Here is a 22,907-nt window from a genome sequence, read left to right as displayed (position 1 = left end):
TGCTGAAAACTGTGCAAGAGGTGCTTTTTTTAACGTGGGTTTAGGTCTTTGATCTCTTCCATATCTCGCCAGGTTGCTGACCCTCACTCAAGGCTGGCCAGATTTGCATGGCTACCGAGCGCATCTTGGTGCACTCCTCCATCGCCACTGAGTTCCAAAATGTCTTAGCCAAAACAGTCAACGCAATGTTTGGATCTCAGGAGGACACTCCGGTTCTCATCACGTCTGCCGCCGCCAAAAAGAACCGGGCTCTTGTCGAGGATGCCATCTCTCAGGGTGCGAAACCTCTGGATATGTTCACAACAGAGCTAGATGCCAACACTGTCGATACCAAGATGCGCCCCGTTGTGCTTACCAATATGTCAACATCGATGGACCTATATCGCCAAGAGTCATTTGGACCCAGCGTATCGTGGTTCGCTTTTGACACAGAGGAGGAGGCTATCAAGCTAGCTAATGATACTGACTATGGCCTTTCAGCATCGATCTATACTGAAAACCTGGGAACTGCTTTCCGTGTCGCCGAGCAGCTAGACTCGGGCGCAGTGCATATCAATTCTATGACAGTGCATGATGAGTTCGCCCTGCCGCATGGGGGTGTTAAGAAGAGTGGGTTTGGTCGTTTTAATGGGTATCAAGGGTTGGATGAGTTTATGTACTGTAAAACGATAACTTGGATGGAGTAGGAAAGTTAGGGGAGTGCAGCATGTTCGGTACAGATCTTGACCTCTACTGCTGCCAAGTCCCCAAATTGCCTGTCTTAGGCTGTGATGGTCTGAAAGAAGGTTAGTAGGCAATGATAGCTGTGACGACTAGTTAATTGCAATGAAGTAAGCCTGAGTTTTCCAGAGGTCTTCGGTTGGCCGAGATGAGACAGCGGAAGTGAAATTAATTTATCTGGTAGCTTGCTTTGGATGCGGGAAACCATGCTAAGATAAGCATGGTCTGGTTAATTCGGACTATAGATTTCCCGACAATCGCTATCTGTGCTATTTTTACCATTATTTCACATTGACTTACCCTATGGCTTCTCTAGCACCTGAAGTTTTCGTAAACACTATTACAATATATTATCTCTACGAAAACGTGTCTATCTGACTAACTGGCTGACCTACACAGGCTTTGATCTTGTTAATAGATACTGAATACCGGACAACATGAACATGCTGAGGTCATCTGATCAGTATATATATTTCTCACGAGAAGCTGTAGAGGACAATTCGGGGGCACTAGTTCGTGAACCCCGTGTCCGGACAACTATGACATGCTTTACATAAATTTAAGAAACTATAAAAGTAACAAATAGCCAAATCTCTGCTTTACCATCAACACGGTTAGAAGGTTATCCTACCTCGCTTTTCCTGCGTCCTACGTCTTCCGTCCCTAATGGAAATCCTCTTGCCTCGCCTAGCTCGCGTAAAACCAAGCGAGTTCCGGAACAGGGCAGCCCTAGCTTCCTCAGCGCCCCACTAGTTTCCGACATCGTTCCGGTACTTGACCCTTGAGATTGGTGATATTGTGGATCTTTCTTTCCGTAGCTTGAAACTGAACCCCATCTGTTCTCGGCCTCGTGATTCTAAATCTCTCTAATCTGCAAGAGCAAACAAGGTGCATAGATATGAGCGGCATTGGCAGATAACCCTTCAAGTTGTTACCCCTAAGTTAGAATTTAACTAGCAGAAGAAATAAAAGATCATATATGTCCTAATTAAATTGGTGAATTATGCTGAGTAATATTTATCCAAAAGGGCCCGCGAGTTAGCTCTCCTGGCAAGTCACAAAATCAGGTGCAGTACAAAGGCATGTCTTTTGACTCGTTGCGGCTCGGCTATTCTCGTTTCCCTGAACTTTGTTTATCTTTAGGGGGTAACATCCAGTCGATTAAGTCAACCATTGGTTTCTGATTAGTTATCTGAGTCGCGCAGCGTGGGATGCCTTATCTTCACCCCTTGTTCTCACCCAGCCAGCTAAGGTCACTAGGTTCAAGGACCACTTTTTCCCCGCGTTTCGGCGTTTTATTGTAGAGTACGGGTTTCCTTGTTATCAGGTGTTAGTGTTCGAGTCCTGGATCTACTGTTGTTGCCGCTGTACTTTGCCAGTTGAACCAATGGCAATACAACATCATAGGTAGCGGGGTAAGATTCGAGACCATGGTGAGATGTACTCCGTGTGAAGTTTCGTATCTAGGGGGTTACAAGCTGCAGCCAGAATCACCCTTGTATAAAGACCACTTGCAGTGCAATTGCCTTGCTTGTGCCACTGTTTGCCGTGTTAAACTTTAAGCAGACTTCGTGCTTCAATTGCCTTCCTCCGATACATCATCTTGCTTTGTCTCGTTTACCACCATCTAATCTTTTCTGTGGCCTGCTGCTCGCCACCTTTGCTGTCAAACCACCATGAGTCAAAACCAGTCAGCCAAGCGGTTAGCAGCTTCAAAAGGTGAAAGTGAAAGCACAGGCAAGAAGCGAGTGCGATATGCCACACGAGCATGCGACGCATGCCGCAAACGCAAGGGCCGATGCAGCGGAAGATATCCCTGCGAACACTGCGTCGGCCGCAATCAGCAGTGCGTGTATACCCTGCCAACCAACGATTGGCGCGATGCGAATCCAGCTCAGCTGCAGGATGACCAGTCGAGGCGGCAGCTTGAGCCGCATCTTTCTCAAGACCAGCAACTCTACAACGATACGTAAGAGACACCTGTGAAATTTAAAGATTTGGTCTTTGTTTTACTGAAGTTTATAGCAGAATTCAGACGGCATCGCTAGGAAGTCTTCTAGTAAACCTCCAGCATCAAGTTGAATCTCTGGCAGCACAAGTGAGGCAAAACAACACCGAGAAAAACATCCCTTCTCAGTCTCTTTACACGGCATCGAGCCAGACGCTGGTAGATCCGGATCTTCAAATGCCTCAGTCTTTAATAACACCCTCTGTTGTCGGGGCCAAGGAGGCTCGCCCGTACAGTAAGTTCTACGGGCCAACAAGCCCGGATTACAGCTTCAATCTCGCCCAGAGCAAGTTATTGAACCATGCCACTTCCAAGGCGGATAAGCCACTTCCTGTCAGCATCGAAGAGAACCAATCTGATGATGAAGATGTGGAAATTGATCAATTTGGGAACCTTAACCGACCTACTCAGCTGCAAATATCGTCATTGCCGCGGCAGCAGAGATTACTTCTCTTTAGAAACATCCTCAGCTCCCGGGAGGTCAACTCTCTCCTTATTGTTTTTCAAGAGACGATATGCGAGTACCATCCCATCGTCGATGCGCCGTCGCTTGTCAAAACGGTCGAATACTGGTATTCAAAACAGACTCTCCCGAATAACTGCACTCTATCGGCCGTGGACGAAGAGGATCTCATCGTCGCCAATCTTGCCATTGCCGTGGCTCTTTGTGTAGAGTCCACGCTGCCTGGCTCCGAGTCATTGCGAGCTGCTGAGACTCTCTACCTGAGTTGCAGAGAACTGATCAATGCCAAGGTTGTCTCACCAAGGCCGACCATCAAGCATATCGTGATCGTCCTTCTAGTAGGACTTCTTCACTACTATAAGAATATGCCCCGGTATGCCTGGCGCATGTGTGGACTTGCTGGCCGGACCTTTATGGAGTCTGGCTTGCACAACACCGACGTGTTACGCCATGTTGTGAAAACGGAGGCTGATCTTGAAGAACATGCTGTCATAGTCAGCACAATTCAGGTTCTCGACCGGCAATGGAGCGCATCTACAGGATTGCCGACAAACTTCAGTAACTGGGAATTTGACATTGAGTTGCGACAAAGGGTAAATGAACATTCCTCTTGAATATCTAGACTAACTAACCAATGTGGCCTGTAGCTCAAAAACCCGTACCTCATGGCCATGACAGCCTTCACTGCCATCAGCGACAAATTCAGCGAGCCCATATTACGAGGCGCCAAGGGAACCTGCTGTGAAGACAATGATGACTTTGAATTTATGAACTTTCAAATCGAGCAATGGCGAAAGAAGTCGGTGGGGAAGTTTGACTTTGAACCACTACAGAATATGGAACATGCGAATGCGACGCTTCCCCCAGCTTGGGCCATACTCCTACATCTCCGTGCCCACGCCGTTCGCGGAATCCTCCTTCGACCCTTTTTCTTCCCAAACGTGCCAAGTGCCGTCAGCCAGCGTAGCATTGAGCCTGGAATCGAGTTGGTGAACTGCATCGTTGACACGTTGACGCGGCTTAACCGGTACACTGATGTCTATCAGAAACAACACCCGCCGTTTCAGCATATACTAGCTGCTGGCTGTGCATTATTGTTCCTCATGCTGGCATATGTCCAGGAAAATCGTGACAACGTCAACGATGCTCTGCCTAGCAACTTCTTCGACCAGGCAAAGAGGAACTTTGAGAACGCGTACTTACTGTCAAGTACATACAGCAAGTCTTCGCGAGCTGCGAGGAGGTTGAAAAGACATCTCGTTGGCATGAGGGATTTACTGGTGAAAATGGGTATTGTGCGTCCTGATGAGTATCCCACGCAAGAAGGTCAGAATCAGCAGTGCACAGGCACGGGCATCACAGCTCAAAACATGCAGCAAAATGGGAATGCATCAGTGAACGTCCCCGCATCACAAGAGAATCAGTCAATGAGGATTTCGAGGGCAACTGAGGAGCTGCTCGACTCAGCATTCTTGGATTTGGAGAACGAGTTACCATTCGCTATTAATTCACCAGCTTCCTCTGACTCGATGCCCTGGTTCGGATCTGGTCAATTACCAACCTCGTCCATGGACAAATGGCCTACTCTTAGTCCCGGTTCACTTCTATGGCAGTCTTGAAAAAGTGTATTATGAACGGAATTAGGCATGAGATACTTTGATAGCCTGTGTTGATCTTACTACTGACTTGTTCTGCTTGAATCCGTCCCATCTCTCAAATCCATCCGTGTGAACCCCCATCAAGTCCAGCATGCGCCCCACGCTCTGGTTAACTACATCCTCCAGACTGTCAGGGTTGGTGTAGAATGCAGGAACAGGCGGAAATATGATAGCCCCAGCTCGCCGTAGGAACAGCATGTTGTCCAAGTGGACATCACTCAACGGGGTCTCTCGCACGGCCATGAGTAACCGCCTGTTCTCCTTCAAGGTCACATCTGCCGCCCGCGAGATCAGATCATCACAGTAGCCGCTTCTTACAGCTGCTAGTGTCTTCATACTGCAGGGTACAATGACCATACCGTCGTGCTGGAATGATCCTGATGCGATGGGGGCTGAGACGTCTCTTGCGGTGTAATTCGCATGTGCTAGCGAACGGATCTGTTCTTCAGTCATTGTCGTCTCGTACTTGAGAGTCGCTAGCGCCCATTTACTAATGACAACGTGCGTCTCTATCCCAAGTTCACGTAGAAGCCTCAGCAAAGCGATGGCGTATGGTGCTCCTGTGGCCCCGGTGATCCCTACAACAATGCGACGAGGGCGAGATGGCGTTTGGTGAATAGAGGATGAGGTGAACGTTGGTGGCGGGTTCAAAGATTTGCTTGGAACAGTGAAACAGCGTCTGGATGTATGCTTTAGGGGAGGGAAAAGAGGGTTCTGGCGTTGTGGACATTGTAGCCCACGAGCAGACAATAGCTTTGAAGGCGAATGAATGCGTCGGAGCTGAGTAGGCTTCCTCATAGTCAGATCAGAATTGGATTGATACTAGGAGCAGAAACGGTTACTCCAAAGGGTAGTGTCATAAAATTGACATGTTTCAGAGACAGCCAGGAGTTGTTGACAAGTATGTATGGCATGACAATCGAGAAACTGTACTAAAGGCGTGAGGGCCGATATTCGGTGAAGACCCCATGGAGTTATCCTGATGTATTTGATCGGCCGCTGGTGTTCTCAATTCCAGTAACACTAGCTCGCTAGCGTTTGTGCCTCTTCGGAGGATTCCGCAGTGCCCCCGAACTCGTTCCTAAATTAGCGTCCGGCTAGACTTCAGTGCTAAACATCTGCTGTAACTGGACGACTTAGGGCGGTTACTGGAGATGATGGGCAGTATTATTCACACGAATATTAATGTTGCCAATTGAAGTGTGACTGGAAGCGGCTGGCAGTCAGTCTTCGGAGCAATTGAGTATCCCAACATCAAGTCGTCCTTTTTAGCGCAATGCTTCAAGCACCGAGTAAGCTGCACCTGAAATTCCCAAGAGGCCTAACCAGCAATCTTATGAAGCATGGAGGTGTCTCTGGCGCCTTGCCACGGGGCAGAAAATACAGCACCTCTCAAACTGCCGATGGGCCGGACCCCCAAGAGGCGCAACTCGACTACCGCAAATTTCTAGACATGCTACGCCATGACAACGATTTAGTCGAAATCAACACCGGGGTCGATCCTCACTTGGAACTCGGCGCAATTATCCGGCGTGTGAGCGAAGTCAACGACAAAGCCCCCCTCTTCAACAACATAAAGGGTGCGCGTGACGGTCTATGGCGCGTCGCCGGAAACGCAGCTAGTCTTCGACCGAGCGAGAAGGACAGATATGGAAGGATAGCCAGGAGTCTTGGCTTGGAGCCTACTGCGAGTTGGAAGGAGATATGTCACAGATGGCAATCCGGTAAGAGGGCTAAAGTCCTGCCTCCTAATGTGCTCCCATCGGGCCCATGCAAGGACAACAAGATTATCGGGGACAAGGTTGATCTTACTACTCTTCCGGTGCCTTTTCTTCACACTGGCGATGGGGGCAAGTACATCCAGACGTACGGTGTACATGTACTCCAAATGCCCGATGGCTCTTGGACCAACTGGTCTATCTTCCGCGGCATGGTCTATGATAAGAATCGTATAGTCTGTCTTGTCGGTAGTGGCCAGCACAATTCCATGGTACGTGATGCGTGGTTGGCTGCGGGCAAAAAGGAAGTCCCCTGGGCTTTGGCTTTTGGTGTTCCACCAGCTGCATCCTTGGCAGCCGCCATGCCAGTACCAGAGGGTGTTTCTGAAGCTGAATATGTTGGCGCATTAGTCGGCAAGCCGCTTGATCTTGTCAAATGCGAGCTCAACAATCTCCTTGTTCCTGCCAACTCGGAGATTGTTTTCGAGGGTACACTTTCACTGACTGATAAGGCTCACGAGGGTCCCTTTGAGGATTATCTCGGGGTGATATTTGAGGGTGATCAACGCATGCAGCCTCTGTTTACTGTTGACGCCATCACATATCGCAACGATGCTATCATGCCTGTGTCTGTCCCGGGCCGTATCACTGATGAATCGGTGAGACCCCTGCCCCTCAGCCAATATTTTAGATAACTATACTAATATGGGACAACTACAGCACACAACAGCAGCACTTGCATCTGCCGAGCTTCTCGAGCTGTTACAGCGCGAAGGACTTCCGATCAAAGAAGCCAACTGTCCCCTCGAGACATATGCCACATGGTGTGCGCTGCAAGTTGACACAGAGAAACTGGGAGACATGAAAACTAGTTCGGCCGAGTTATGTAGGAGAATAGGTGAAATTGCCTTCAAGGACAAGAGCTGTATGCTTGTCAATCGTATCATCTTGATTGGCGACGACATCGACGTGTTCAACTGGAATGATGTCATGTGGGCTCTAGTCACTCGATGTCGCCCTGGCAAGGACGAGACCCTATTCGAGGAGGTTAGAGGTCATCCAATTACGCCGTACATGTCTCACGGGCCACACGGTGATCCAACTCAGGGTGGTAAGATTGTTTCAGACTGTTTGATGCCGATTGAGTATCAGGGAAAGAAGAATTTCAGGGAATGTAGTTTCAATAAGTCGTACCCGGATGACATAAAGAACAAGGTTCAGGCAGGATGGAAGGATATGGGATTTACTGTGCATTTATAAGGCAAGGGTGTAGATACGGTAGCTTGGAAACGTATAAATGTATTCGCATTCTTGGTGCTGCGATCAGATAATAGCTTATGTGGCAGAGATCATGAGATTATTTGCAAGATCTGCTCCAAATCAACGACGACTGCAGGGAAATCACGAAATATTTATCACTGCGGGCTGGGTATAGTTATTGAAACATTCGTAGTTCGCTGATAGTGATGCGCAAAGGTAAATGAAGGAACGCAGTACAGAACTGGTGCATCACATGGTGCCTGCATCTAAGTTGCGCGCATAAAAATGTTGTGATTAACGCTGGAGGATGCATGCTTGGTTTAGATACATAGGATGCTGTCGCATTGTTGCGCTTAGGAACTCACAATGATATCCAAAATACGTAGTCAAGTAGGTCCAGGCTGGTCCAGCTTCTGGAATATGCGGAAAATCAAGAAAGATCACACCTTTATTGCAACAGGCTATACTAAATCACCCTCCTACAGTCTTGACTTGTTTTGTAACTTGTTAATCTTCTCCGACGTCTTGACAAAGGCCTTGTAGGTAGGGAACAGTTCCTTGGGGTCGTATTTCTCACGAATACGAAGGAACTTGGCCAAGGCAGTATCGCTCATAACTTTGGACTATAAGAAGAAGAAAACAACACGTCAGTACATGATCGGACTGGGGGTATTGGTACTGCTCACATTGGCATCTTCACAGTTAATATCTATGTCGGTGATGTACTGGCCCACAGCAACAGGGAAAGCCTGTCTGTAATAGTCACGCATGGGTTGCATGATGGCGGGCTCTAGCTTGGGGTCGGTCCAGCCAGTGAGTGTTGAGATATACAGATCTTGAGGCAGACTCAAACAGGCGTCATCCTCATCCGGTTTGATGTCGCAGTGACAGATGAAGACAGAAGAGACGCGGGTCGGCAGCTTTAGCATGGCAGGTCGGATGCCTTCAAGGAGCTAGGTTTGGACAAGGATGATTAGTGTTCTGCACTGTCTTTAGTTTTGGAGATATAATTACTCGAGCAAGAGGGACATCTGGATCGTTCATAATGCTGTTGATAGACCACCTCTCTTGGCCAGCGTTACCTAGGAAAGTACGCTTGCGGGCAAAGACCTCCTCAAATGTTCGAACCTGGACAGGTTTTGACTCGATGAGAAAGTCAGCAACTTCAGGTGTAATCCTATCATATGCGCTGAGCAGAGTGCGGGCTTCTCTTTGCGTATCGGTATAGCAAAGGCTGTTCAGAGTAAGAACAAGTGTCGCGTTGGGGGGAACGTCATCTGTGGTATAGGCCGGATCATACTTCTCGCGGTAGTCGATGGTCAAGTTCAGATCAGTACCATACTTGGGAGTGTCTCGGCCACGCTCAATAGCCCAACTCATCAGGGCCATGTAGTTCTCATCATTGATCACAAACTTGAGAGTCTTCTCCCACATGGTAGATCTCTCAATTGTGCGACCCCAGAAGCGTGTGACTACAGCGAAGAAGCCCATGCCGCTACCACGAGCTGCCCAGAAGAGATCCTGGTTGTCGGTACGGCTAGCGATGAGAGTGCGGCCATCAGGAACAACCATCTCGATCTTGGTGATCCATGTTTGGTTCGTCGCGCCCCAGCCCCGAACAAACCAGCCTTGGCCACCAGCTAGCATGAAGCCTGCCGATCCAACAGTAGGAGCGTGGCCATGAGGGAAGAAGCGGTTGACTTCCTTCAGCTTTGCAGCCAATTCCTCAACACGAGAGGAGGGACCGAAGCAGATCTCCTTTGTAATAGGGTCATAGTCGATGCGGCGGTTCAGGTTGACCGCGTCGATAAGAATGCCACCGTGAAAAAGGGCAGGAAAATGGAAGATGTGACCAGAAGATCGAACACCAACAGGTACACCAAGCTCAGTTGCGCGTGCGAGGGCCCTGGCTACTTCAGCAGGTGTCTCGGGAATGTGTATCTCGGCAGGAAAGCGCTCAATCTTGTGGGCGGTGGGATTCATTCGTCGGCATTTCTCGTAATCTGGGTCCCCTTGAACCAGGACTTTCTTGGAGTACTTGGGTGTAGTGGTATAGTAGCGATCGTCTGACATGGTGTTGGATTTGTGTGATGCTAAGATTGATTGAACTGTGACTGAGGCAAGGACTATAATGCTGCAGAGGGATATCTGACAATTGAGTCAGCGACTGCAACATTTGTATTAAACTGTCTCGACTACTTCTCCACGTTTTGCTCTGTAAACCGTAAAATGAAAACCCCGCGTGATCTCATCCGTTTCATGGGTTACAGAATTTTCCACTTCGGAAGCTACGTTGGGGGGTTTTCGTGGCCAGTTAGAAGCCATCGGAACATTCCTAAAGCAAGTCTCCCTACACCACATGGACGAATTCCGCTAGTATTCATCGACGAATTCTGAATCAGAGGAATAACTGTGGAGGATAGGTTATCCGTATTGAACAGGTGTAGGCTACACATTGCAACAGTTATCCAGCACTACGGACTGAGTATCCGAACCTCTGGCTACGGGGTTGCACGGCAAAAGAGCCGAGTCCCACGGGAAGTAGACCATCCAAAATCACCCAGTCTGGTATGGCGGAGGTAGGTTTGGGCGAGCCAATGGAATAATCGCTATTACGTACAGACTATATTCTGTGATTTCGCACACTCACTCTCAATTCATTCATTCTTATCAACAATTAGGAAAGCCGAAAGCCTCCTCTGAGACGCCAATCCGACCAGTACCAGTCGCGATCTAAAGCCAACTCTTCTCTCATGGCTAGAAAAGTAAGCGTGGCGGAAATACGCCAACATGGGATTCAAGAGGATGTATGGATTGTTGTCAATGGCGAGGTATTCGATATGACCCAGTTTGTGCCTGAACATCCTGGTGGGGAAGAAAGTAAGCCTACTACCGCAAGCTCTTTGTCACAACAAGCAATAATTATGGAATTACTAACTTTCTGAACTCAACAGTCATCTATCAATATGCTGGCCAAGATGCCTCCACGTCGTACAATGAGATACACTCCCCGTCCTTGATTAAGAAATCTTTACCTACAAGCTGCCACATAGGCATTTTGGACACGACGACAATCGATGCGGCATGGAAAGGCCAGGAGAAGGTTGCAAGTTCCAATCTTGACGCTACTATTGATATCGTATCCGAATCTAAGTCCAAGCCTGATCTGAGTGAAATCATCAACCTGAACGACTTCGAACGAGTGGCGGAAAGGTTCCTCGCCACTAAGCCTTGGGCAGTCATTCACACTGGCTCCAATGACAACATTACACGCGATGCAAATAATACGTTTCTCAATCGAATTTGGCTCCGGCCAGAGATAATGAGAAAAGTTGGACAGATAAATACTCGTCAGAGATTATTCGGATGTGACCTTTCAATTCCCATCTACATCTCGCCCACAGGAGGGTCAAAACTTGGCGGCGCCGAAGGTGAGATTACATTGGCGCGTGCTGCAGCAAGAACTGGCATTGTCCAATGTTTTGCTACCCCGTCGTCATATCCTCATCTAGAGATCTTGGAAGCTACGGAGAGACAAGCTTTCTTCCAGCTGTATGTGAACAAAGACCGATCAAAGTCCGAGGCCGCCATTCGGGACGCTATTTCTACCGGTAAGATCAAGGCTCTCTTTGTAACAGTGGATGTTCCGGTTATATCGAAACGGGAAGAGGATGAGCGAGCATCGTCAAGTTTAGGGTCTGGACAGATGAGAGACAAGAAAGGGGCAGGGTTTGCGCGACTTGCTTCGTCTTTCATTGACCCAAACGTTTGTTGGGACGACATCAAGTGGCTACGTAGCATTCTTGGCGACATACCAATCGTCGTTAAAGGTATACAGCGAGCATCTGATGCACAAATGGCCCTAGCTGTAGGCTGCGACGGCATCGTCATCAGTAATCATGGTGGGCGGGCCGCCGATGGTGCAGCCCCTGCTATTCTAACGCTCTTGGAAGTGAACAGGATCTGCCCAGAAGTGTTTAAAGCTATGAAAGTCCTCATTGATGGAGGGTTTAGACGGGGATCCGACGTTGTCAAAGCTATGTGTCTTGGCGCTTCAGCAGTCGGCTTTGGCCGCCCGTTTTTGTATTCTCTTGGCTATGGTCAAGAAGGAGTTGAGCATGCAATCAACAGTATGTTCCCCCACTCTGACACATTTGACTAACAAGGCTCACTCGTGTTGCAGTTATCAAGGATGAGATAGAGACCGCTATGAGGCTTTGTGGAATAACAGACTTGATGCGGGACGCTCACCCTGGTTATGTGAACACAAGAGACCTGGATCATCTAGTTCCCGGGCCAAATGACGATCTTCCAAGCAGACGTCTTCTGCCAAAGAGCAGATTGTAGTCAGTTGCTAGATTGGGGTTAGATAGTACAACAAGTCCTTAGTATCTCACCTCATGTATAATGTTCCCGAAATCCTGACCAATGCAGTGCCGCTCAACCCAGCCTGTTATCACCCATAAGTCTACAGGGTTTGGTAAGCGTAGATCGCGGACTTCGCATTCCGCTTGCAGGCGTAGAGTCCGTTAACATGATCCTGACGCTGAATCGGAAATGCGGGGTGTTCACGGAGTCGCGGGATGGTTTACGCCACATACTTGAATGAGTTTGATTGCGCCCCCTGCCTACTCTTGATCACTCGGGATTGACGCAGGCGTTAGCCACGTTACTGAACAATAAAGGCTTCTACGCCATTGTAGCGATAAACAAAGAACACTGTTGTGAATTGGACCAACGAATACTCTCTCCAGAGAGGAATTGGGAATTTAGTCGGAACATGCTCACGGAGACGCGTTCCGCCTGCACCACGTCTTTAGTCGCAAGATTGATTCGTTGCTGCGCTAACTCATCCTCTTGACGCTATCCTCTACCAACGATATGCTATGCCTGGTGGGGGGAACCCTTCCCATTCGCTTACGGATCCTGTCCACTGCAACATCTCGCTGTTCAGAGACAGCATGTTTGATATAAGAAACACACACGAGGCATTACATACACTCCTGCCTTTTCTTACATGATCAGGCTTTGATATTTCTGCCTTCAAATAACAATTGAATATCTCTCGCCTACTGCTATCTATTTTAAGAGATGAATTCCAAGACAAAGGATTCGGGGCCATCGGAGAAGATGGAATTCCCTATGGAAAGATCTCACTCCATGGCGGACGCCGAACGGGTGACAACCAAGAACACTGATGCGGTCGAGCTCGCCAACCTCGGCTACAAGGACGAACTCCAACGACGTTTCTCGCTACCATCTCTTCTTGGTCTCTGTCTTTGCTTGATGGGGACATGGGAGGCCTGTTCAGCCTCCATCGCCGCGGCTTTGACGAGCGGCGGTGCGCCATGCCTCTGGTATAACTTGTAAGATTAAGTCTTGGGTAGCATTGACTGTCAGTCTACTCACAACCGTGACAGTATGCTCTCCTTTCTATTTACCCTCGCGATTGGAGCCTCTCTTGCCGAAATCGCCTCAATATATCCGACGTCTGGTGGTAAGTACTCTAATAAAGCGCTTCACGCAACCCGTTCACGCCTTGGAACCGAGAAGAGACTGAAGACATATTTAGGCCAGTATCATTGGGTCACAGCATTATCTCCCGACCGTGGTAGAAAGACAGCTTCGTGGCTCACAGGGTGGATATCTGTTGGCGGCCAGGTTGTCTTACTTGCGTCGGCTGGTTTTTATTCGAGCTTCATGGTCCAAGGTCTCATCTCCCTCGGCAATCCATCCTATCACCCAGAGCGATGGCACGCCACTCTCATCTACATTGGCATTTTGATCTACTGTGCAATGTTGAACATTATCGGCGAGAGGGTGCTCCCGACGGCGAACTTTATCTCCGGTATGCTCACCACGCCTCCCCTCCTTTCTTCCCTTGGCTAGACAGGCTCTAACAACACCAGGCGCTCTCCATATCTTTGGATTCCTTGCCGTCCTAATCACACTCGGTGTCACGTCCAAGAAAAACACTTCTGAATACGTCTTCACTACGACCTTCAATAATACGAATTGGAATGATGGCGTTGCTTGGATTGTCGGCATGATTAGCTCTATATATCCATTCTTAGGGTACGATGGTGCTTGCCATCTGGCTGAAGAACTACCGCATCCTCGCCGCAATGTACCACTCGCGATGATTGGAAGCATCGCCATCAACGGTGCTATGGGCGTTGGCTATGTCACAATGTTGCTATTCTCAGCGGGATCGCTTGACCGCATCCTGGCTACACCCTACAGACTTCCATTCATCCAGATCTACTACGATGCGACTCATTCAGTCGTCGGCACTACATTCATGGTCCTGGTATCGGCTTTGACAGCAATTGCTGCCGCTGCTGCAGGCATGACTTCTGCTTCTCGAACTTTGTGGTCCTTTGCGCGCGATGACGCTACTCCCTTCCACTCATGGATCGGGCATATCCAACCTAAGCTCAAGATTCCAGTCAATGCAGTTCTTGTGGTTTTTGTGCTCGATTTGCTGCTTGGTTTGCTGTACTTGGTCAACCCCACAGCGTCCAACGCCATCTTGTCCATGTCCGCTACGGGAATGTACCTTTCCTACTTAATGCCTGTTGCATGCATGCTGATTTGGGGCCGAAGCAAGCTGCAACCATCAGATTATGGCCCTTTCAAGTTGGGAAAGGTTCTAGGAATTTTCTTGAACTTGGCTGCCATTATTTGGATGGTATTTTCTATCATCTTCAGTCTATTCCCGGGTTCTTTGCCTGTAACGTCCGAGAATATGAACTACTCAGTGGCTGTTATGTCTGGTTGGATTATACTTGGAGCTGTCCACTTTGCCCTTATTGGTAGGAAGAAGTTCAAGATGCCGGTTGTAGCAGCCACCGTCGTGGAGGGAATGGAAGTCAAGTGACAGAATCGGAAGACCTGGTTGGTTTGGAATCAGGAGGGGAGACTGCGTGGCTTCCCTCTGGTTTGTGTGATTTGCTTTCTGGGCTGTACGAAGTTCTGCTGCAGGTTTTGACTGCTAGGAGCCATGTCTTTGTTGTAGCTATTAATTTACGTTTCCATTATGACCTGAAATCCGCTTCTCGTCTTCTGCTCATTTGCCTTTTAGTAAATATTTACATCCCATCGAGACGGTACTGGGGAAACTCCCCCAATGATGAGTCCTTGGATGTAAGGAGGATTCCCCTAGACTATCACCCCTTCACAAATCTAGCTGCGACTCTGTGTGTTAAATCGTGGCAAACGGAGTAACTCACCCTGGAGTAACGGCGATTCTCTAATTGGTTGCCCCGTATTCTCTTTCAGCCCATGGGCCTTTCCGAGCTAACCAGGGTAGGAATGGCCTTTCAACGGAACGGCAGCGGAAGGGTGCGGCTAGTCACTGACCGTTCCGAATCACGGAGGATCCAGGCACTGCATTTCCTATGTCTGGGACAGATTACTACCGTCAAAGGTAATGGCCTCCGAGGGTTGTATCCAGGAGCTAGCCTGTCAGTGTGAGTGCAGGCCGAAATGTGCAAGATGCGGCCGCAGTGTAACGTAAGTCGACCTTATGTACATCGGCGGCGTTTGAGGACACTGGTGGCAGGAGACGACACCTGTTTGTGATGCAGAAAGTACCCATGACTACATAGGGTATCATGAGAGTCTTGAGATTCCGCCGGGGAATGATCGGGAAGTTACCCAATGTTGATTTAATGGGCACGGCTGATGGTCGTTGCTTGTCATATAGGTAACATTAGATAAGGTTCTGCGTGAGGATTTCCTGAAGTCTCCGACCACCTACATTAAGAGTATTTGAGTAATGGCGAGTATACGGGCTTTGATCGGAAAGAAGCCGGTATGCCGGAGATTCAGAGCCCTTGGTTTCAGCGATCGGGGCATAATCGGGAACATACTGCGTGCCAGTAGTCGAAAGCCAAAGCCCCTGAGAGTTATTTGAAGCTTCGAGAGCATGACTATACAGACTCCCTTCTCGTAAAACTGCAGAAAGGCCCTATTGCCTGTATCTTCGTCCTGTCCCACTGCTTGAACTGTGAATATTCTAGACTTGAACCACCAACACGCCGAAACAGCAATGTCCACTCAAAGCGGCTGGCGCGCACTTGACATGGCTGTCATTGGAGGGGGAATTGGAGGTCAAGCAGTTGCTACCTCTCTTCGTCGCCAAGGCCACAAGGTCACCATTTACGAACGCGCTGATTTTGCCGGCGAGGTTGGAGCCTCCATCTCATGTGCTGCTAATGGTACTCGCTGGCTGGAGGAATGGAAAGTCAATATTGAGATTGGTGATCCAGTTATTCTTAGAAAGTTAATCAGTCGTGACTGGAAGACTGGTGAGCCCATTAGCGTCTATGATCTCAAGGATTATAAAGAACGATGGGGCTATGTAGGTGATACCCTGACTTTGAACCTCGATCTGGAATAGGAATGCTGACAACGATACCTAGGTCTACTACATGTTCCATCGCCAGTACATGCATCGCATGTTGATGGATAGTGCCATTGGTGAAGGCGAAGGCCCCCCTGCCCAGCTTATTGTGAACCATCAGGTGAGTTATCAGATACAGTATTGTCAGATGTTACAGCCATGTCACTAACCACTGTCCTTTATTCTAGGCTACTGATGTAGATGCGGAGAGTGGAGAAGTCACCTTTACAAATGGCAAAAAGATAAAACACGATGTAGTCATTGGAGCCGATGGGATTGGATCCACCCTTCGAAGTGTTTTTGGCATCAAGCCCGATCGCAAACCGGCGACTTGCACCTGTCTACATACCAATGTTGACACTGCAAAGGCTGTAGAGTTCGGCTTAGTTGACTACTCCCAGAACAGCGCTCTGGAGTATTGGGGAGGTTACAACACTCATTTCAAGATCGTTCTATCTCCTTGCAACGGAGGCAAACTCCTGTCTTACTATTGCTTCTTCCCACGCGAAGCTGGCGACCTCAAGGCACAGACCTGGGATCAAGAGGCAACCCTAGACGAGCTTCTCGACCCATACCCCGATTTGGACCGGTCGGTCTTCAAGCACCTTGAGATTGGGTACGAGATCCGCCCCTGGAGATTGTGGCTTCATGAGCCTTACGATCACTGGACGGAGGGGGTTGCCTGCATTATGGGGGATGCTGCTCATCCGGTAAGTGGTGATGTTCTTCTGTCTCTACGCTTCATGCACTGACAGAGATGAAAGATGATGCCGGATCAAAGTCAGGGTGCTTGCCAGGCCATCGAAGATGCTGCCGCTATTGGTCTTGTTTTCAGCAAGAAGCACTTTAACGGCGATATTCGCGAGTCTCTCAACGTCTTTGAGGAAGTTCGCAAGCCAAGGGCTACCAAGGTTCAGGCTGCATCGGCAAGGGCCCGGGAGAACATCAACGAGCGGATTGGTGAGAGATCTAGAGCTGATAATGTATGCAGATGCTGACAATTGCGGACAGGCTTTTCTAGCAACATAAACACCAAGGTGTACAATGTTGCAACTGAAGATGGTAAATTGACAATTGATGAGATGAACATGTAAGTTGCATTTGTAATTGGAAGTGGACTGCTCTTTACTGACTCTCTGAAGGTATAATATGCACAACCATGTTGCAAATGTATTTAATGAGCGAAGGCTTAAGGAAATGATTAAGTCTGAAGAGCCAAAGGAGGAAGTCCATGAGTTCACACTAGGCAGAGGCACGCTTTCCCTGGCTCAGCATAATAGTGTTTCAGCATCTTAATATCCTACTACTAGTAACCTTATTAAATAAATTTCTAGGGGTCTCTAGTTTTACTCTTATATCTTTGATTATTATAAGGTCTTTTATCTTAATAAACTACTTAATACTATAGTATATGGATAATTATATAAAAGCCTAAGACTAAGTTAATACCTAAGAAATATTAGCAGGGCTTAGATTAGGACACTCAGAGTATTAATATACATTTAGATAAGGTTATCTCTCTAAAGGCCTGTTAGGTAATAGTTACTTAGGTCTAAACTGCTATCTTCTCTTATAGACTTAGCTATAAAATAGGCAGCTATCCCCCTTAAAGCTGGTAATTTATTATCTTTAATAGTAAAATTCTGCCTTAATTATTATATAATAATATTTTTTTAGGCTCTCTAATGTTATAATATTACTAATAGAATTAAGTATTAGCTAATAATAGTATTAGGATTAGGTGAGTTGGAAGCGATCTGTACATCTTAAACCTGTACGCATTTGGACGTCTCGCTTGTGACCCCAACACGGATTCCCAGGAAATTAAACATGACTGGATCCGTCTGAACTTCGGACTCGACAACAAGGTCCGAAAATGCCCTAATAATAGTATATCCTTTAAATTAATTATCTAGCTAGGTTTCTAATATACTTTAATAAAGATATATAGGTAAAAACCTTAGTAGAGGTTTTATGTATGTAAAAGAGCAGAGTTGTCTTTTTATATATTATCTAAGTGCCTAGGAAACCTTAAAAATTAATATAAAAGGTCTAGAAAAGCCCCAGCAATGACTAAGAGCGGCATACTCTGTATACTAGTCTTCTAGACCACAGAGAATAGCCTCTTAAGAGCCTTTACTGGCTCTAAGGACTCTTGTAGGAAGCCGTGTAGGTGTGTTTACTTGCTTGTTGTTCTCCTTAGACTTAACTATCCACCTCTTCGTTCTTTTTAATAACCCCCGATGAAATAACCAAAATCTGTCATAGTAGTCTATCATTTTCGTCCAGAACAATACAGTTTGTACATTTTAATAATAATCCAACACCGGAGGCACTGAGGGCCTCGAAGCGCCAGGCTCGCTCATACTCTGCTCGAGTGGCGGAAGCTTCGGAAAGACAAACATAACCCAGAGCCGAAGAAAAAGGAACTTTTGCAAGAACTGCTTTCGCCTGAGACATCGAATTCGCGTTCAAATCGGGTGACTTCAGATGGAGCGACTCTGCTATCCGTGAAAACTTTGTTACAGCAGTCAACCCTTGTACTATGTCAACTTCCTAAAAACACTTACGTCTAAAGAATGCTACATGTTTGATCATTGTTAGTGCCACATTAGATCCGGCTAATCAGTTGTAATCCGCGATTAGGTCCTAAAGTGTCTAGAAGCTAAGAGATCAAGAAGATATCAAAGTTTTCACTCCTTACTTGGACAGTCATTGTCCGATTTCACACTACCTCAACCAGTATCACAACTACAGCAAGAGAAACTGGATTCTGGTGTCATCAACTGATGCTGGTTTTATTAAAGGCTTTTTATTGGTAGCCTGCCGACATTTATCCCTAGTGCAATCAATGGTAGAATTCGAAGAAAAGGTTTTTCAGTAACGTACACGATAAGCGAGCGGCACAAAAATCCCTCACCTTATATCAACTCTATCAGATCAATTAATTCTCAACCAAAAAACATGTCGCAATCTACTGCTGAAGCTCGTATTATTCTTGCACTTCAGGCCTATCAGGCCGACCCAAAATTAAGTCTACGACGAGCTGCAAAGATCTATAACGTTCACTTCCGTACCCTCCACTATCGCTCTCAGGGCAGGCAGGCTCGCGATAATTGTATCCCCAACTCACGGAAACTAAGTAATCTAGAGGAACAGGTTATAGTCCAGTATATCCTTGACCTAGATTCGCGAGGATTTCCTTCCCGGCATTATAATGTTAAAGAAATGGCTAATCGACTGCTTGCTGACTGCGGTGCATCACCAGTTGGCAAGCGCTAGGCTATTAATTTTATTAAGCGATAACCAGAGCTTAAGATGCGTTTTCAGAGGAAATATGACTATTGCAGGGCCTAATGCGAAGATCTAACTACTATTTGCAATTGGTTTAGGCTTATAGAGAATATAATTGCAAAGTATGGCATCCGATTAGATAATATCTGGAACTTTAATGAGACTGGCTTTATAATAGGTAAGATATTAAGCGGTATAGTTATTACTAGCTTAGAAAGGCGTAGAAACCTAAAATCGGTCTAGCCTGGAAATCGGGAATAGACTACAGTAATTTAAGCGATTAATGCAGAAGGTTAGGCAATTAATCTATTTATCGTGGTTGTAGGCTAATATTACCTCTAGAACTGGTATAAAGAAAGCAACCTCCTGGCCACCTGGGTTATCGCCATAACCGAAAATGGCTAGACAGATAACGAGACAGGCCTCGAGTAGCTAAAACACTTTAATCGGGCTATAACTAACCGATTAACTGGTCCCTATCGTCTCTTAATCCTTAATAGTCATGGAAGTCATCGGTTAGCCGATTTCTAGATATATTATAAGGAGAATAATATTATTACACTTTGTATGCCGCCCTATTTATTGCACCTGCTTTAGCCTCTTGATATTAGCTGCTTTGGGCCGCTAAAAAGGGCATATGGTTAAGAAATAGAGCGACTAATTAGAAGGTCTATAACCTATATTTCTAAGACTGACTTCTTCCTGGCGTTTTATGTTGCCTTCTAAGCCACTATAACTAAGAAAAATATTAAGGGAGGTTTTAAAGGAGCCGGGCTTGCTCCCTTTGACCTAGAATATATTATCTCAAAGCTTGATGTGCAACTGCGGACCCCGACGCCTCCCCAGGAGGTTATTGAACCTTCGACCCCTTAGACTTCAAGGACCCCAAAGACAATACTAGAGACCCAATCTTACTCTAAGTATCTGCAAGGAAGGATCAGAAATCATAAAAGCAGCTCCCCTGAGTCAATAATTGAAGCCGTGAAGTATTTTGAGAAAGGACAGAGCATTCTTCTACATAAGATAGTCTTACAAGAGGCTGAGATCCGGGAACTTCGTCAGGCAAATGATATGCTTAGCCGGCGGCATAGGGCAAAAAGAACACGCCTACAGAGAAGAGGGAATATGATTATAGGGAATGGCCAGGATTCAATTGATCAGATAGATGTGAATACGCAGGTAGTGGCCGAATCATCGAGAAGTGGTGGTCAAGGAAGGTCTGTTGGACCGGGTGTTCGGCGCTGTGGTGTATGCGGCAAGACCGGTCATAATGCAAGAACCTGTCAGGAAGGTATTCAGGCCACTGAGAATTAATATAGTACTTAATTTTAATTGATTAGATAACCTGTTATGTTTTAATTGCGATTTATCTTGTAAAGGTTAAGATTTTTGTGCCGCTCGCTTGTCTGTGCCGCCCGCTTATCGTGTACGTTACAAGCTTCAACATCTAGAAAATCTTCGCATGGATATTTCCACGCAGCCAGAAATACTTCATCTACGATCGGTTGCTAGTGCGTTGGTACTTGCATTCCATGAAGTTAGTTCCACCTTACGTACTCGACTCTGAGACATTACTTAACAGAACTTAGATCGTGCTAGGTAACATTTCCATGGCTTCACAGCATATCAAGGGGGCTGCTGATATCGTTCAGGCGGCTGGTGGACCTCAAGCCCTAGGTCTAAGTAGATTCTGTCTTGTATCTTGTCCAGCTGTGTACAGCACAACCGCATTCTGGACTGGCGTCTCATTTTTGCTACTAACCCAAATTTTATGAAACCATCAATGGCTCAATAATCTCTAGATTTATGAAATGCAAAGACCTATCAGTTCTAGCATTTTAGCTTTTGGTATCCGACCTGTGAAATGCAATAGTGCAGTGATTGCCAGAGCTGTGCCAGAACAATCTCGCTGCCATGCCGGACAATCGGATGCTACAAGGGCCATTAACAAGGTCCAAAGATTGGGCATCTAAGGCGTCTTATTGTTAGTTTTTTTATTTATATATAGTCCAAGGGAATCATGGGTGGATGCATATGTGCTTACCTCCATAGGTAGGACTGTACTGATATTCTGATATACCTGCTCCGTAGAGATATTGTCCTTGGTCATGGCCGCATCAGTGATTGGCTGTAATGATTGCCAGGCTTCGCTATTCTCAAGCATTAGAACCGCTTCAGCCTCCTTGAGAACCTCTTCACCGAGACCACGGCGCTCTGAAGGCTCCCATCTTCTTGCACCTTCCAGAATCTCCGCGAATACTCCAGGAAGTCTTCTGATCCTGCTGAATCGCTGCTCATGGAAGAGCTTGGACGCTTCTTCAAACTCATCGGCATAGTATGAAGTGACTAGATCGTCAAAGCTTTCGAAACCCATTGCGCCGACGCATTCCATGATGTTCTGGAATCTTGCGTTCAGTGATTCTCTGGGCGCGGTTGTTGGTGATCTTGAAGATGGGGCGTAGCTCGGTAGTCTTGCGGTGGATGATTGGTTTTTTAGTGAATTGGAGTTAGTTGAAGAGGGTCTTGGGTTTTGGTCTGCTGATTTATCGCATGAGCATGACTTTCGTCCCTCCACCTCCGTGTCTGCTATCATCCATCCAAGATCTAATTCTTCTTCAAGGTCATCAGTGATGAATGGGGGATGAGAGGCAGCCGTATCAAAGGTTGATGTAGGGAAGGACTGCAATATGGCTGAGCTGGTGTTCTGGTTCACGGTCATATCGTCAAAATGCGCTTGACGGAGGTCTCCATTAGCTTTATGAGGTTCGGTTACGAAGCTTGAACGGCGACTTTGCTGCGTCTCGCGGCCTGATCCAACCTCCTGATAAGACCTTCCTGCTTTTGCCACAGGGGGGCCTGAGACCTGATTCCTAGGAGCGAGAGAACTTGCTGGGGAGAGGGTATAATTTGAATTGCTGTGAGTGGAACTCTCTTGGGTCTTTTCGCAGGTTGACCGGGAGGCAAGAATTTCAGGCAAGCCCTGAGTCGATCCCCGGTTGGTTGTTTCAGGTGATGTATACGATATCCGTTGCTGCAAAGAATCTCGATGAGCACGAGGTTGCTCTCCAGTCTCTGGACCTTCTTTCGATGAATTTGCATCTTCATACTGAGCCACCTTCTTTTGTAGGTCGGCAATGCGGGACTTGACACGACGTCCTAAGTTCCAGCTCGTTAGTAATTATTGCAAGCCAAGCCTATCACGGCGGGGTCAGCCTTACGGTAACTTCGCTGGGCTACCCTATTTTGCAGGCGTTTCTTAGCCCTTGGGTCCGTGACCCCTTGGCATTCCAGATCGCTAGCGTTGGCATTGACGCCCAAAGATGCAGGAGTTGAAGACGGGTTGGTAGTGAATACAACATTCATGGTTGCACCTGATTGA

The 22,907-nt window shown here is 47.2% G+C and overlaps 9 protein-coding genes across 9 annotated transcripts; 6 read left to right on the top strand and 3 right to left on the bottom strand.

Moving 5' to 3' along the window:
- Positions 1 to 46: 46 nt before the first annotated feature.
- On the top strand, positions 47 to 882 carry FOXG_02625 (NAD-dependent aldehyde dehydrogenase). Its single transcript, XM_018380088.1, has one exon. The coding sequence runs from the start codon at positions 108 to 110 to the stop codon at positions 684 to 686; it is 579 nt and encodes a 192-aa protein (XP_018236271.1). The 5' UTR covers positions 47 to 107; the 3' UTR covers positions 687 to 882.
- Positions 883 to 2,265: 1,383 nt separating this feature from the next.
- FOXG_02624 (uncharacterized protein) lies at positions 2,266 to 4,927 on the top strand. The gene is made up of 3 exons (XM_018380087.1): positions 2,266 to 2,689; positions 2,749 to 3,784; positions 3,839 to 4,927. The coding sequence occupies exons 1-3, from the start codon at positions 2,397 to 2,399 to the stop codon at positions 4,808 to 4,810; spliced, it is 2,301 nt and encodes a 766-aa protein (XP_018236270.1). The 5' UTR covers positions 2,266 to 2,396; the 3' UTR covers positions 4,811 to 4,927.
- FOXG_02623 (3-octaprenyl-4-hydroxybenzoate carboxy-lyase UbiX) lies at positions 4,832 to 5,474 on the bottom strand (the record flags this gene model as incomplete). The annotated part of the gene is made up of 1 exon (XM_018380086.1): positions 4,832 to 5,474. The coding sequence occupies exon 1, from the start codon at positions 5,300 to 5,302 to the stop codon at positions 4,832 to 4,834; it is 471 nt and encodes a 156-aa protein (XP_018236269.1). The 5' UTR covers positions 5,303 to 5,474.
- Positions 5,475 to 6,000: 526 nt separating this feature from the next.
- On the top strand, positions 6,001 to 7,889 carry FOXG_02622 (uncharacterized protein). Its single transcript, XM_018380085.1, has 2 exons — positions 6,001 to 7,226; positions 7,288 to 7,889. The coding sequence occupies exons 1-2, from the start codon at positions 6,126 to 6,128 to the stop codon at positions 7,825 to 7,827; spliced, it is 1,641 nt and encodes a 546-aa protein (XP_018236268.1). The 5' UTR covers positions 6,001 to 6,125; the 3' UTR covers positions 7,828 to 7,889.
- A 220-nt stretch (positions 7,890 to 8,109) lies between these two features.
- Positions 8,110 to 10,023, bottom strand: FOXG_02621 (uncharacterized protein). Its single transcript, XM_018380084.1, has 3 exons — positions 8,842 to 10,023; positions 8,514 to 8,780; positions 8,110 to 8,450 (listed from the first exon to the last, which is right to left on the bottom strand). Exons 1-3 carry the CDS (start codon positions 9,898 to 9,900, stop codon positions 8,307 to 8,309), a joined length of 1,470 nt encoding a protein of 489 aa, XP_018236267.1. The 5' UTR covers positions 9,901 to 10,023; the 3' UTR covers positions 8,110 to 8,306.
- A 557-nt stretch (positions 10,024 to 10,580) lies between these two features.
- FOXG_02620 (uncharacterized protein) lies at positions 10,581 to 12,174 on the top strand (the record flags this gene model as incomplete). Its single annotated transcript, XM_018380083.1, has 3 exons — positions 10,581 to 10,707; positions 10,782 to 11,957; positions 12,011 to 12,174. 3 exons carry the CDS (start codon positions 10,581 to 10,583, stop codon positions 12,172 to 12,174), a joined length of 1,467 nt encoding a protein of 488 aa, XP_018236266.1.
- A 598-nt stretch (positions 12,175 to 12,772) lies between these two features.
- FOXG_02619 (uncharacterized protein) lies at positions 12,773 to 14,872 on the top strand. The gene is made up of 4 exons (XM_018380082.1): positions 12,773 to 13,193; positions 13,248 to 13,324; positions 13,400 to 13,675; positions 13,737 to 14,872. The coding sequence occupies exons 1-4, from the start codon at positions 12,919 to 12,921 to the stop codon at positions 14,705 to 14,707; spliced, it is 1,599 nt and encodes a 532-aa protein (XP_018236265.1). The 5' UTR covers positions 12,773 to 12,918; the 3' UTR covers positions 14,708 to 14,872.
- A 1,008-nt stretch (positions 14,873 to 15,880) lies between these two features.
- Positions 15,881 to 17,530, top strand: FOXG_02618 (salicylate hydroxylase; the record flags this gene model as incomplete). The annotated part of the gene is made up of 6 exons (XM_018380081.1): positions 15,881 to 16,192; positions 16,254 to 16,355; positions 16,423 to 16,944; positions 16,999 to 17,194; positions 17,246 to 17,324; positions 17,377 to 17,530. The coding sequence occupies 6 exons, from the start codon at positions 15,881 to 15,883 to the stop codon at positions 17,528 to 17,530; spliced, it is 1,365 nt and encodes a 454-aa protein (XP_018236264.1).
- Positions 17,531 to 21,129: 3,599 nt separating this feature from the next.
- FOXG_02617 (uncharacterized protein) lies at positions 21,130 to 22,891 on the bottom strand (the record flags this gene model as incomplete). Its single annotated transcript, XM_018380080.1, has 3 exons — positions 21,130 to 21,497; positions 21,573 to 22,684; positions 22,747 to 22,891. The coding sequence occupies 3 exons, from the start codon at positions 22,889 to 22,891 to the stop codon at positions 21,333 to 21,335; spliced, it is 1,422 nt and encodes a 473-aa protein (XP_018236263.1). The 3' UTR covers positions 21,130 to 21,332.
- Between the last annotated feature and the right edge of the window lie 16 nt (positions 22,892 to 22,907).

This window comes from Fusarium oxysporum, chromosome 5 (genome assembly GCF_000149955.1).
Source record: "Fusarium oxysporum f. sp. lycopersici 4287 chromosome 5, whole genome shotgun sequence".
In the NCBI taxonomy this organism is placed as follows: domain Eukaryota; kingdom Fungi; phylum Ascomycota; class Sordariomycetes; order Hypocreales; family Nectriaceae; genus Fusarium; species Fusarium oxysporum.
The sequence above is the reverse complement of the archived record's forward strand: the minus strand, read 5'-3'. Positions and strand labels throughout refer to the sequence as shown.

What these genes read in the sequence shown, in the direction of transcription:
- FOXG_02625 (XM_018380088.1), top strand. Translation starts at nt 108, where the DNA reads ATGGCTACCGAGCGCATCTTGGTGCACTCCTCCATCGCCACTGAGTTC.
- FOXG_02624 (XM_018380087.1), top strand. Translation starts at nt 2,397, where the DNA reads ATGAGTCAAAACCAGTCAGCCAAGCGGTTAGCAGCTTCAAAAGGTGAA. An exon ending in CAGCAACTCTACAACGATAC is followed by an intron (nt 2,690 to 2,748) that starts GTAAGAGACACC and finishes AGTTTATAGCAG; the next exon opens with AATTCAGACGGCATCGCTAG. An exon ending in ACATTGAGTTGCGACAAAGG is followed by an intron (nt 3,785 to 3,838) that starts GTAAATGAACAT and finishes TGTGGCCTGTAG; the next exon opens with CTCAAAAACCCGTACCTCAT.
- FOXG_02622 (XM_018380085.1), top strand. Translation starts at nt 6,126, where the DNA reads ATGCTTCAAGCACCGAGTAAGCTGCACCTGAAATTCCCAAGAGGCCTA. An exon ending in GCCGTATCACTGATGAATCG is followed by an intron (nt 7,227 to 7,287) that starts GTGAGACCCCTG and finishes GGACAACTACAG; the next exon opens with CACACAACAGCAGCACTTGC.
- FOXG_02621 (XM_018380084.1), bottom strand. Translation starts at nt 9,900, where the DNA reads ATGTCAGACGATCGCTACTATACCACTACACCCAAGTACTCCAAGAAA. An exon ending in CAGATGTCCCTCTTGCTCGA is followed by an intron (nt 8,781 to 8,841) that starts GTAATTATATCT and finishes GTCCAAACCTAG; the next exon opens with CTCCTTGAAGGCATCCGACC. An exon ending in TTAACTGTGAAGATGCCAAT is followed by an intron (nt 8,451 to 8,513) that starts GTGAGCAGTACC and finishes TTCTTCTTATAG; the next exon opens with TCCAAAGTTATGAGCGATAC.
- FOXG_02619 (XM_018380082.1), top strand. Translation starts at nt 12,919, where the DNA reads ATGAATTCCAAGACAAAGGATTCGGGGCCATCGGAGAAGATGGAATTC. An exon ending in CCATGCCTCTGGTATAACTT is followed by an intron (nt 13,194 to 13,247) that starts GTAAGATTAAGT and finishes CAACCGTGACAG; the next exon opens with TATGCTCTCCTTTCTATTTA. An exon ending in GACGGCGAACTTTATCTCCG is followed by an intron (nt 13,676 to 13,736) that starts GTATGCTCACCA and finishes TAACAACACCAG; the next exon opens with GCGCTCTCCATATCTTTGGA.